General features: G+C 54.1%; 1 protein-coding gene across 1 annotated transcript in view; it reads left to right on the forward strand.

Moving 5' to 3' along the window:
* The first annotated feature begins 443 nt into the window (after nt 1-443).
* Nucleotides 444-12874, forward strand: part of FADS2 (fatty acid desaturase 2) — a 42779-nt gene continuing 30348 nt past the window's right edge. The window contains exon 1 of the mRNA XM_020967999.2: nt 444-741. Within this exon, the coding sequence (XP_020823658.1) occupies nt 529-741 (213 nt within the window). The 5' untranslated portion in view covers nt 444-528. The remainder of the gene's footprint in view (nt 742-12874) is intronic.

The raw sequence follows: 12874 nt of genomic DNA on the forward strand, positions 1-12874 counted from the left end.
GCCAGGGGCCATTTGCCTGCTGGTCCTGGAAGGGGGGTGCAGTTGGCAACGGGGCTGCGCGGGCCGGCCAGCGGTCCGCTGGCTGGTGGCGGAGTCCAGCCCGCTGGTCTTCGAAAGATCCTCCTGGGCCAATGGCAGGCGGGCGACCCCTCCGACGGCGCACTCGGATTGGTTCAGAGGCTCTGCTGATCCCGGTGGAAGCCGGGCCGCTGGGGCTGGGGGGCGGGGGGGGGGCCTGGACTCCCCCTCCTCCTGCGGGGGCTGGGCTGGGGGGCGGGGCTGCGTAGGGAGGGGAAAGTCCACGGAGGCCGGGGCCGGGAGGGGGCGGGGCCGCCGGGAGGGCACTGGGGAGCCCGGGGCTACTGCTGAGGGAGGGAGGGCGGGGGCAGGAGCTGCAGACAAAAGCGGCGTGGGCTGCCGGGTGGCCCGGCACAGACTGCTGGAGCGGCGAAGGCTGCGACAGCTGCAGCAGCGGGGCCGGGGCTGGGGCTGGGGCTGGGGCTGGCAGCCCGGGCGGCCGCGGGCGCCATGGGCAAAGGCGGGGAGCAGGGAGATGAGGGCTCCACCGAGAGGGATGCACCCGTGCTGCCCACCTACAGCTGGGAGGAGGTCCAGAAGCACAACCTGCGCACGGACCAGTGGCTGGTCATAGACCGCAAGATCTACAACATCACCCAGTGGTCCGGCCGCCATCCGGGCGGACGTCGGGTCATCGGCCACTACGCTGGCGAGGATGCCACGGTAAGGGGCGGGGGCTCCGGGCTGGCCAGCTGCCCTGTCTCCGGAGAGCTCCCGGGAGACGGCTTCCTCAGCGCTCCCAGGCCAGCGCGCGCCACCTCACTCCCCTGGGATGACATTCAGGGCACCCCCCCTTCCAACCCACCCACCTCTAACACCCACTCCCCCTCCTCAGCGGTTTGGGCCCTGGGTCCAGCCACCCGGTAACCGGCTGCGCTCTCCCTGGCAAGGCCGAGAGGGCCGAGGATGGGGGACGGGAGGCAGCCCCCAGCCGCCCGGTGCAGTTCGTTCAGCTCCCCTGTATTTTACCAGGTCTAGGAAGCAGCTGGCCAGCTGCACCGGCTTCCACATGGCCGGGCCTGCCGTTCTGTCGCTTCCCCCCCCCCGCCCCCGCCCCCGCCCCAGCCAGGGCCTGCATTGTACTTCGGAGCCGCAGGAAGGAGGTCCCCTGGGTTTCCCGGTTCGGGGTTTGTGGCAGGAGGCTCCTAGCGACCCTCACTCTGCAGAGCCCTGGAGGTGGGGTTATTCTGGGTCATCCTCAGGGAAGCAAAGCGTGTGTGGCCTAAGGATTTCTCAGGCCTGCCAGGACCGCTGCCCCCCTCACTCCCCTTCCTCATCCCAGCTCTTCAAGGGGCTGACAGGGACCTGGGAGATGAGCCAGGGTTGCCAGCTCACCAGAGGCACCGAAGATGGATGGAGGGATGGCTGACGGGTGGCCAGTGTCTTCCCCTGCTCCGGGGATCCCCGGTTTGTGCCTGCGTGCACGTGCATACTGGCCTGTGGGCCCAGCTCCGGAAGAACAGAGGCCTTGTCCTTCCTCAACTTTATCTGTGCTCCAGAGCCCAGCACAGGGCTCTCCCCCTCCCCACATGGCAGAGGCAGAGGTTTCCTTTAATTAATGTTTGTTGGGTCAGTGACCCCATGCCCTTGGAATTGAGGTAGGCAGGTGGGCTCAAAGGATTGGGCACAGAGTGAGCAACAGCTGGGCTGGAACAAGCGGGCACATAAGCTGCTGGCAGGGACCAGGGGGAGCAGGAAGAGGGGTTGGGGAGGAGGGAAGAATCAGCCCCTATCACAGCGTCTGCACCCAGAGTTCCAGCTGGGCCAGAAGGAAGATAATAGGAAGATGTGGGCTTCTGCCAGTGACTTGGAAACCTTGACCCCTTCACCCCAGGGCAATGTTTCACTCTTGGTCCATCTCCTTCTAGGACAGCTCTGGGGAGGCCATGGCCAGAGACCCTGGTTACATTGCACAGTTTGGGTCTTCAGATTCCTGCCCTTCTGGGCCTTGCAGGGCCAGGGCAGGGACTAGTGGTCTCATCATTTCCAGTGCCATTCTAGAGCATCTTGTATATACCAGCCCATCTGCGGTCACAGGGGCCCCTGCCCATTTGGGGAAGGTGTCTTCCAGCATATGGGGTAATGCTTAAAGAGCAGGCCTTGGAGTCCATGAAACCTGGATTCAGACCCTGCTTCTAATTCTTACTAGCTGTAGGTTTAGGGCAAGAAAGAATCTTAAAGTCTATCTAGTCTACCCCTAGCTTTTTGCTTAACAGATGAAGAAACTAAGGGAAAGAAGGGAAAAGAATACACATTTATTAAGTGCCTGCTAGGTGCCAGGCACTGTGCTGATCTCATCTGATCTTTACAACTCTGGGAGGTGACATGGGGGCTGTTATTGTCCTCACTTTACAGACGAGGAAACTGAGGCAGGCGGCGTCGGGTCACTTGCCCAGAGTCACCCAGATAGTGTCTGAGGCCAGATTTGAACTCAGGTCTTCCTGATGGGGATGGGAATAGCACCTGCCTCCCAGGGCTGTTATAAGGATCAAATGAGAGAATTATTGTTAAGTGCCTGGCATATGGTAAGCATTACATATAAATATTAGCTATCATCATCATCTAAGCCAGCTCCCACCTATGGCATAGAGCAGTGGGCCTGGAGTCAGGAAAATCTGAGTTCAGAGCTAGCCTCAGACACCTACTAGCTGTGTGACCCTGGGAAAGTCACTTAACCCTGTTTGCCTCAGTTTCCTCACCTGTAAGAGGAACTGGAGAAGGAAACGACCGCTCTAGTATCCTTGACAAAAAACCCCAAATGGGGTCATAATGGCTAAGGGACCTATAACAATACTTTGAATCCTTTGACCCTGTGATTCTTTGCGTTGGGGTTATCAGATTCCCCTCTCCTCCTTTACTAGCTGTATGGCCCTGAGTGAGTCATTGCTCCTCTGCAAAATGGGGGTAATGGTACTCATTTTGCTCCCCCTTAGGGGATGCTGGGAGGACAGTGCTTTGTTCGATCTGGGATACTGCAGAGAAAGGGGGCCAGTATGACCCAAAGGCTGCTAACTCTTCATGCTTGGAAGCTCAGCCTAGCCCTCACTTTGAACTGGAGGCCTTAATCAGAACATCTGAGCAGAGAGTGTGGTATTTGTTCTGGGAAGTTTTGTACTGGCCTTTGGTCAGAAGCACTCAGAGTTCCAACAGGGCCTGCTGGACAGGTTCCTGCTGGGCAGTGGGAGGGCTGAGGAGGGCACTTCACCCACCTCCCAGAGTCAGAAAGACTTAAGTGACATCTGATATAGCCTGCAGTTGGCCAAGAACCAGGCCTTTCTACGACATCTCAAGAAGTGCTTCTCCAGCCTTTGCAGGGAGCTCACTACCTATCTCCTGAGGCAGCCCACAGCACTCTGGGACAGCTCAGCTATTGGAGGCTTCTCCTTGATCCAGCCCAAATCGGCCTCTAGCCGCTTCCCTTGCTCTGGGTTGTGTCCTTTTGGGGCCGAGCAGATAAGAAAGCCTCCTTTCTTCCACAAACTGCCCTTCCTGTACTTAGCATAGCTCTTAGATATGACCCTGGCAGGGCTCCCTGAGGCCATCTGAGCAGTGCCTGGTCACTACTAGCGGACTGCCTGAGGCAGGAAGGCCTGAAGCCTCGGTCCTGGCCTCTGGAAGCAGGGTTCTTCCAGTTAGGCTGTGCTGCCCATTCCCAAGGCTTGAAAACAGCTAGCCTGTCCCCCATCTTCTCTTCTCCATGCTGAGGATCCCCAGGCCCTTCAGCTGTTCTCAGAGGAGGTTGGGGTTCAAGACACTTGACGCTTCTCCCCATCACACCCACTTGTTCAGACTCTTTGTGACCGCATTTGGGGTTTTCTTGGCAAAGATATTGGCAGTGGTTTGCTGTTTCTTTCTCCAGCTCATTTTACAGATAAGGAAACTGAGGCAAACAGGGTGAAATGACTTGCCTAGGGTCACACCCATTTCTTCCAATGAGAAAGGAACTGCCTCGGCATCTTTCTTTTCAAAGAACAGCAGTTATTGCTAACTTAAGCACATTAAAGAGACTATTCCCAGGCTGGGCTGGGATTCTAGAAATAAGGAAGTGAGTCCAGTCAGCCCACCATCTGAGGCTTGGTGCTACAGTTTAGGAAGAGCCTTGATAAGTTGGGGGTATCCAGAGGAGGGCAGCTGGAGTCCGGGTACCATTAGGATCATTTGATTCAGCAGAAGGAGTTGGGGGCAGTTAAGTCTAGAGAAGGGAAAACTGGGGGAATGGGGGATGGGGGGAAGCATGTCTGCTGTGTTCACCTCTTTGAAGGACTGTTGTGTGATCAAGGGTTTAGCCCCACTCTGGTTGGCCACAAAAGACAGAGCCAGGAGCAGTGAAGAGAAGGTTGAGGAGGAAAACCAAGGTTGGGTGTTGGGGAAGACTTCTCCACCGTGAAGAGCTGTCCAGGAGAGGGGTGGGCTGCTTCAGGATGGGGTGGTGGGCTCCCCTCATTAGACAGAGAGAGGGCAAGGGGGAGAGAGAAAGAGGAAAGAGAAGGGAGAGTGGAAGAGAGAGAGAGAAGGAGAGTGGAAGGGAGAGAGAGAGAGAGAAGGAGAGAAAGAGAGGAGAAAGAAGGAGAGTGGAAGAGAGAGAAGGGGAGGGAGAGGAGAGTGGAAGGGAGAGAGAGAAGGAGAGAGGACTGAGACAGAAGGAGAGTGGAAGAGAGAGAAAGAAGGAGAGTGGAAGAGAGAGAAAGGAGAGTGGAAGGGAGAGAGAGAGAAGGAGAGAAAGAGAGGAGAAAGGAGAGTGGAAGAGAAAGAAGGGGAGAGAGAGGGGAGTGGAAGGGAGAGAGAGAAGGAGAGAGGACTGAGAGAGAAGGAGAGTGGAAGAGAGAGAAAGGAGAGTGGAAGGGAGAGAGAGAAGGAGAGAAGAGAGGAGAAGAAGGAGAGTTGGAAGAGAAAGAAGGGGAGAGAGGGGGAAAGGAGAGAGAGAAGGAGAGAGGACTGAGAGAGAAGGAGAGTGGAAGAGAGAGAAAGGAGAGTGGAAGGGAGGGAGAGAGGAGAGAGGACTGAGACAGAAAGAGAGTGGAAGAGAGAGAAAGAAGGAGAATGGAAGAGAGAGAAAGAAGGAGAGTGGAAGGGAGAGAGAGAGAAGGAGAGAAAGAGAGGAGAAAGAAGGAGAGTGGAAGAGAAAGAAGGGGAGAGAGAGGGGAGTGGAAGGGAGAGAGAGAAGGAGAGAGGACTGAGAGAGAAGGAGAGTGGAAGGGAGGCAGGCTGCATGGGGTTAGAGTTGGAGCAGATAGCCACCGATGGTCCCCTCCAGCTCTAAATGTTGTGATCCAGAGGAGAAAGGTCCAACTCAGGCTTGAGAGAAGGGGCTTAGCACTCATGGCCTCACTTTCTAAGTGGCAGAGGCAGGGTCAAAGCCAAGTTTCTAGGTCCCCACTTCACTATGCTCTCCACTGCAGCCCACTGGTGGCCTTTTCCTGAGAGACTGGTCTGCCTGGCAAGTTTTTAGGAGCTTGGCCAAAGAGGGGGAGCTTAGACCTAGGCATCGTGGTGGGATGGAAAGAAAGCAGGGTTTGGGCAGAGGATTAGTGCATGGCATCCCTGATGTTGGCTATCTGTGGGACCTTGTACAGGCCCCTCCCCCGCTCTGGGCCTCAGTTTCCTCATTTATCAAAGGGAGAGGGCTGGGCTAGATGCTACTGCCTTCTTTACTGGCTCCTTAGAGGAGCTGATGAGCCCTGCCCTGAGGTCAGCGTTAAGTACAAGAGAATATGGAGGTTTGGTCACTGTTTTGAGACCTGACTTGATGGGGTGCTGCCCACCCCCTCACTGGAGCAGTGACACGCGCTGTTCCTTAGGACAGACAGTCTCGCCAAGGGAGATATCTGGATGTGAATCCCTGAAGATATGCTTGAAAAGAGGAGCATGAGGGGCAGCTAGATGGTGCAGTGGATAGAGCACCGGCCCTGGAGTCAGGAGGATCTGAGTTCAAATCTGGCCTCAGACACATAACACATACTAGCTGTGTGACCCTGGGCAAGTCGCTTAACCCCATTGCCTAGCCAAACAAAAAAAAAAAAGAAAGAAAATGAAAAGAGGAGCATGAGTCCCTAGCCTTTCCCTGCACTTTTCTTGTGGCTCAAACCCTGTTGGAGGCTGCCTGGGCAGCACACTGTCTGCTGGCCTTCCCTTCTCCAAAGCCCTCATTTTTTAAAGGAGAAGGGACTTGTCCAAGATCACACAACTGGTTGGTGATGGAGCCAGCGTTTAGATCCCAAGCTCTTTGGAGTGCCCGTGACTGGCCAGAATGGACTTTCTGGAGGGAGGATTTCTGGATGGACCCAGGGCAGGGGCTAAGAAGAGTATGTACCCATTCCATTATAGTAAGTTTAATAATAAGGAGTTTCTAGAACTAATAATTTTTATTGGCTCATTGATAGCAAGTTACTTAATCTCCCTTTTTCTCAGTGAAATGAGATTATTCTAAGTGGCATCTGACATCTAGGCCCACGTCCCAGGATTACAAAGCATCTTCCCTTCCTTTCAGAAGGTCTCTGATGGGAAGGGGTACATAGGTCCTTATCCTCATTTGGCTGAGGGAACAGCTGAAGCCTGAACACTTACCTCTCACCCAGGTAGCAAGTGACCTATCTAAAAGATCCCAACCCTAGTCTTTCTGCTTCTAGGCCCAGTGTTTTTGCTCCTTGGAAGGAGTAAAACAGACAGGGAAGGGAATAGAAGGGAAAGGACATGAGCCAGAGATAAGAACGCCTGGGAGGAAGAGGCTTACTCAACGTGTGCAGAGAACAGCGTTCTATTAGTGGGCATGTCTCCTAAGAATGAAAGCTCGGGAGAAGTTGGCCTCCCCAGTGGGGGCAGGCATTGCTTTCAACCTCTCTGGACTCTGCCCCTCTCAGACCACCTCTGTAGGCTTAAGACCAGTTCAAGAAGGCTCTTAAGCTGGAGAGAGTTCAGAGAATGGCCACCATGCTAGGCGCTGGGGTCTTGGCGTCCTACCACCGAAGGGGAGGTTTGCAGGTTTCTTTAACTGGAGAAGACAAGAATCTGCTATGCCACACTGCCTGTCCTCAAGACTGGACAGCAGCTAGCCTGTCCCCCGTCTTCTTTTTCCCATGCTGAGTATCCCTAGTTCCGTCAGCTGTCCTCAGATGAAATTGGCCATTCTGATTACTTTCTCTGGATGTACTCCATCATATCCATACTCTTCCTAAAATGAGAAAGGACTTGCCCCAGCATCTTTCTTTTCAAAGGACATCAAGGCTTTCAGGTTATTCCTGAATTAAGCAGGTTAAAGAGAGTATTCCTAGTATAGGATGAGATTCTAGACATAAGGATGTGACCATTTCTTTCTTTCCCTCTCTCTGTCTCTGTCTCTGTCTCTCTCCTCTGTCACTCTCTGTCTCTCTCCTCTCTCCCTGTCTCTGTCTCTCTCCTCTCTCTCTGTCTCTCTCTCTCTGTTTCTCTCCTCTCTCTGTCTCTCTCTCCTCTCTCTCTGTCTCTCTCTTCTCTGTTTCTCTCCTCTCTCTCTGTCTCTCTCTCTGTCTCTCTCTCTCTCTCTGTTTCTCTCCCTCTCTCTGTCTCTCTCTCTCTCTCCTCTCTCTCTGTCTCTCCTTTCTCTGTCTCTGTCTCCTCTCTCCCTGTTTCTTCTCTCTCTCTCTCTCTCTTCCCCATTGCCCTCCCCTTCCCCTCAGCCCACCATCTAGTGCATTGGGCTGAGGTCCTGGTGCTACAATTTGTGAGGGACACACAATAGGTGTGTACAAATATTTGTCAGGATGTCAAAGGGCACACAGTTAGTGTTAATTAGCTGCTTGTTGCATTGAGCTGAAGAGGTCCCAGGTGGGCCCAGGATGACTTAGTATGGGGCAGGGGAGAGGTGATAGCAGCTGGCTTAGGGACTCCTCAGGGCCCAAGTTTATTGAACTCTGGGCCCTACCATTGCCTGGGGGCCTGAAGAGGGTGCTCTGGAGCGGGGAAGCTTGCTGGGTCTCTGGAAGGCTCGGCTCCCCAGCTTTGGACAAGTGACTAAGGCCTCTGTGCTCCTTTCTGCCCTACCTATGCCTGTCCTTGGGCCGGGGCAGATGGCCCCCATTCTAACCCTAAAGGCCGCTGCTTTGATTGTTGAAATTTCATCCTCTGCGACACAGCTGAGAGGTCACTGCCCTGTGGTCAAGCCAAGTCCCAAAGCACTTATTAAGCACCGACTTCATGCCAGGCACCGTCCTGGGTGCCAGAGATGCCCTCAAGGGGCTCCAGGTCCAGTAGGGGAGACGACGTTCTGACTAGTATAGACGAGATAGAGACAGGCTAGGTGGTAGACAGTCATCATCGAGGGAGGGCAGAGGCACCAGGAGGAGCAGGAAAGGCCCCTTCCCACAGGGGAGCTCGTGGCTGAGACCCGGAGGCCACTGGAGATGAGGTAGTGATAGGGAAGAAAGCTCCGTGCCCGAGAGCCAGCCAGGGAGGGCCAGGGAGGGCGGGAAGCTGGGAGATGGACTGTCTTTGATCAGCAGCTCAGCTGGAAAGCTGAGGGGGCCAATCGCGAAGGGCTTCGAACATCAGAAATTTTATATTTATTCACTGCCTCTATCCCTTCTCTCCAGCCCTTGTGTAGAACAAATGAGAAGTTAACGTTTGTGGAGTGTTTCAAGATTTGCCAAGCTGTACATGTAACATAAGCTCCTTTTATCCACACAGCAACTTTGCAAAGCAGATGCCATTTTACAGATGAAGAAACTGAGGTGAAAGCATCTTCACCAGGGTCACAAAGTCAGCAAAGTGCCCGAGGCAGGCTTCAAATTTTAGTTTTTCCTGACTCAGTGCCCAGTCAGTCAGCAAACATTAAGGGCTTACTATGTACTTAAGAACAGTTGGGTAAAACAAATTGGCATATTGGCCAGATCTGACCGTGGCTTCCTCCCGGCCGAGCGAGAGGGTGTCTCTCTCTCTCTCTTGTAACATCTCCTTCTTCATCAGCTGACTGTACTTCTGTCTTCTGGCCTCTACTGGCTCATCTCCCCAGTGCCAGAACAGGGCAGGGGCTTGTCTACTGACTGGCCATCCTTAGGCATGGGAACAGCTTGAGGGATTCGCTGTGTTCAGCCTGGTTCTCAGAGGGCTGACCCAGGAGCCAGGGCTGGAAGGAAGTTGCAACACAGGCACGTTCAGGCTTGTTATCCAGTACAGTGTTCTCTCTCTGGGCCAGCACTGCACTGATAGTAACCCTTAGTGTTTCTATGGCTCAGGTTTGTAAAGCGCTTTCTGCTTCTCTGATCCTCACAACAACCCTGAAGGTGGGTGCTGTTGTTGTTTTACAGGTGAGCAAACTGAGGCCAAGAGTGGTTAAATGACCTGCCCAGGGCCACACTCAGTATCTGGATTTGAATTCAGGACATCCCACATACTATCTTCTCCACCCAGCTGCTCCTAATACAGACACAAAAGAAAAAACAAAACATAACACAAAGACCAGTCCCTGTCCTCAAAGTGCTTACATTCTAATTTTGTTCAGGCACTTTGCTGCTCTTCATGACCTCATTTGGGGTTTTCTTGGCAAAGATACAGGAGTGGTTTGCCTTTTCCTCCTCCAGCTCATTTGACAGCTGAGGAAATTGAGGAAAACCTGGTGAAGTGACTGCCTGGTCTAGTAAGTGTCTGAGGCAGTATTTGAACTCGCGTCTTCCTGACTCTGGGCTCAGTACTCTGTCCACTGTGCCACCCAGCTGCCCCAAGTGGTCACTAAGACCTGTTGTTTCACCTCTGGAGCATCTAACACACCCCCTCATCACCTCCATCAGTAGTGGCTGATGGTGCCTTCAGTCTTTTCTCCACTCCGTTCAGCCACCAAAGGGATTTTCCTAAAGCACAGATCCCACCATGTCACCCCCTACTCAGTAAACTTCCTCGGCTCCCTATTGCCCCCAGGAACAAATCCAAATGCTTTGTTTGGCATTCAAAGCCTTTCATAACCTAGCTCCTCCTACCTTTCCAGTCTTCTTACACCTTACTGCCCACCACATACTCACTCATCCTATGAGTGGCTGTTCAATGAACAGGACCCTCTGTCTCTGGGCTCTGGGCATTCCCTCTGCCCACCCCCACGCATGCAAGGCTCTCCCTCCTCATTTGGCTTAAAGTCTCAGCTAAAATCTCGCCTTCTGCCAGAAGCCTCCTCAACCCCTCTTCATTCTGGAGCTTCCCTCTCTCAGTTTTTTCCTTTTGATCCTTGCTTGTACATATCTGTTTGCTGTCTTTGGGTTCTTAGCACTTAGCATATAGTAAATGTTTATTGACCATTTTGGTCTGGAAATTTACGAGGATGGGGAATGAAGCCCCAGGGAAGTAGACTGTCCCCACCTTCCCAGGAGTGATGGCCAGTGAGGTTATTTGGGCTGGGGCAGGGGTAGCCTGGGGAGAGAATGGAATAAAACGAAGAGTGGGCCCTGAGAGGCCTTCACCCATCAGGATCCAGGTCACCACAGCAGGAGCTTGGCAGCCGAAGGGGGCTAAGGGGCGAATGGGCCACCGTGGAGAATGGCCAGTTCTTCCTTCTCAGAGGTATTCAATCCAAAGCCGGACTGGGACTCCTTGGGGCTGTCCTGGAGCGAATCCTTCTCAGCCACAGGTTGCACTGCGTGGCCTCTGCAGTCCCTTGTCAGTGAGATTCCAGGACTCTCTCCTTGGTGTCTTACACTGTGCTTGTATGATTTAGAAAGGGCCTTGGGCAGCTCAGGGCCCTGTAAATACCCACTGTAGGTTAAGGAAGGCGGCAGAAGGGGGATGTCTGTGCCCTGGCTTCTGTTTCCCCTTCCCTCACCCCCCCCCTCCCAGCCCCATCCTTGACTGAGCCGTCTGAGGCCATCTGGCAATCCCCTGGGAGGTGGCCTGGGCTTGCTGAAGGCTGTGCTAGCTGGAAGGCAAGTTCCGGGGCCAAGCCTAGTGACAGACCGTGCATCTGCTGTCCAAGGTACAAATCACAGTCTTGCAGCGGGCCGTCCACACTGGGGATGTTTGGGTCCTGGCAAGCACCAAAGGCCAACTGCCCCTGGCTTTGGAGAGGTCTGATTTAATGACCTGGTAGGGACAGAGAGTCCCAGCCTGCTGAAATCGAGGGCCTGAAATAGTCCTACAATTCACCCTGAGGGCCTTGGAGTATTCTCAACCATAGCATTTCAGTCAATTCAATTCAATAGTATTTTGATGAAACGCCTACAGCTTATGAGAGCTTGGAGCAGGATGAGAGGGGCTCTGCCTTCAGGGAGCAACCACAGCTGTAACCAAGGCAGGATGAGCCAGGTGGGTTGGGGAGGGGCAGAGAGGCCAGGGAGGGAAGGAGAGGAGGCTGGTGGCAGCCTCGGGCAGGGGCTCTCTGGAGACCAGGACCACCCGGCAGGTAGAGGAGGGCGGAGGAAGGCCATGGGGTGTGATGGAGGAAGGAGGGCCTGAGTCGAGTCTCTGCCACATAGTACATATGTAAACTCACTGGGTCCCATTTTGTTCCTCTATGAAGTGAATTGTTCAGTCACGTCTGACTCTTTGTGACCCCATTTGAGACTGGTTTCTGGGCAAATTTACTGGAGTGCTTGATCATTTCTTTCTCCAGCTCCTTCTACAGGCAAGGAAACTGCTGAGGCGGATAGGGTTAAGTGACTTGCCCAGGGTCACAAAGCTAGTGAACATCTGAGGCAGATTTGAACTCAGGTCTTCCTGACTCCAGGCCCAGGGCTCCATCCATTATGCTACTCTTATACAATGAATGTATAGGTCTACATAATCTCTGAGGTGCCTTCTAGCTGTGACCTTGTGCCCTTCCAACTCTTCTGGGCTGTAATATTTCTCCTAGCTGACATCCCATGCTCTCTGTTCTAAGGCCCTTCCACCCTTATTCTTCTGTGTTCAGACGTTACTGCCAGCTGACGTCCCACATTCCCTGTTCTAAGGTCCCTCCCAGCTCTGACATTGTGTTCTCTGTTCTAAGGCCCTTCCATCTTTATTCTTCTATGTTTGGACGTTACTCCCAGCCGACATCCCACGTTCTCTGTTCTGAGGGCCCTTCCAGCCAGAGCTGGAGGAGTTCAGACTTGGGGAGTCAGTGGAAGGTTCTGAAGCCACGCCGGATCCCTTCCTTCTCCTATCTGCTTCCCCACCCCCAGCCCTTCCACATGGCATCTGCTCTTCAGCTGTCCTTCAGCCATGTTGTTCTCTTCCTGAGAGGCCTCTGGGCCGTCGGTTCATCCAGGTGGCTGATCCCGCCTCAGGGACCCAGGCTCCCAAGGGATGGAGCTCTCTGAAGTGCAGATGCCGAGTTACATCAGTGTGGGTCACTAGGACAGCCAGGGTCTTGTTTCCTGGCATCATCAGTTTCGCTTCTCAGGTTCCTGATCCAATCTGCTAGCTTCCTAGGTCGGGGAGGGAGGCCACCCTCTCCCTGGGGCAGCTAGGACATCTTCACTGTGCGTGCCTTGTGTCAGGTGGGAGGGGACTTAGGGAAACTGAAGGCAGAGACTGGGATAGTCAGGCTGGGGTTGGCACCAGCCTGGCTGGGGCACTGAGCCTCTGGTAACCCGGACAGGCTGGCCCCTGGAGGACAGCAGCCCTTTGCTCTGCGCGTTGCATCCTCTGCTCCAGAATCTGCTGTGGCTCCCCATTGCCCAAGCTCCTGAGCTTAGCCTTCGAGACCCTCTGCTATCCTAGACTTAGCTCTTACTGCTCCCCTGGCCAGGCTGGACTGCCCCCCAACCCCCCGGGCATTCTCTGTGCCTTTGTGTGCCTGAAATGTCCACCTTCCCTGCCTCTCTGCCTGGTGAAATTCTATCTGTTAAAGCCCAGATCAAGT

This window comes from Phascolarctos cinereus, unplaced genomic scaffold, assembly GCF_003287225.1.
Source record: "Phascolarctos cinereus isolate Bilbo 61053 unplaced genomic scaffold, phaCin_HiC Scaffold_9;HRSCAF=440, whole genome shotgun sequence".
In the NCBI taxonomy this organism is placed as follows: domain Eukaryota; kingdom Metazoa; phylum Chordata; class Mammalia; order Diprotodontia; family Phascolarctidae; genus Phascolarctos; species Phascolarctos cinereus.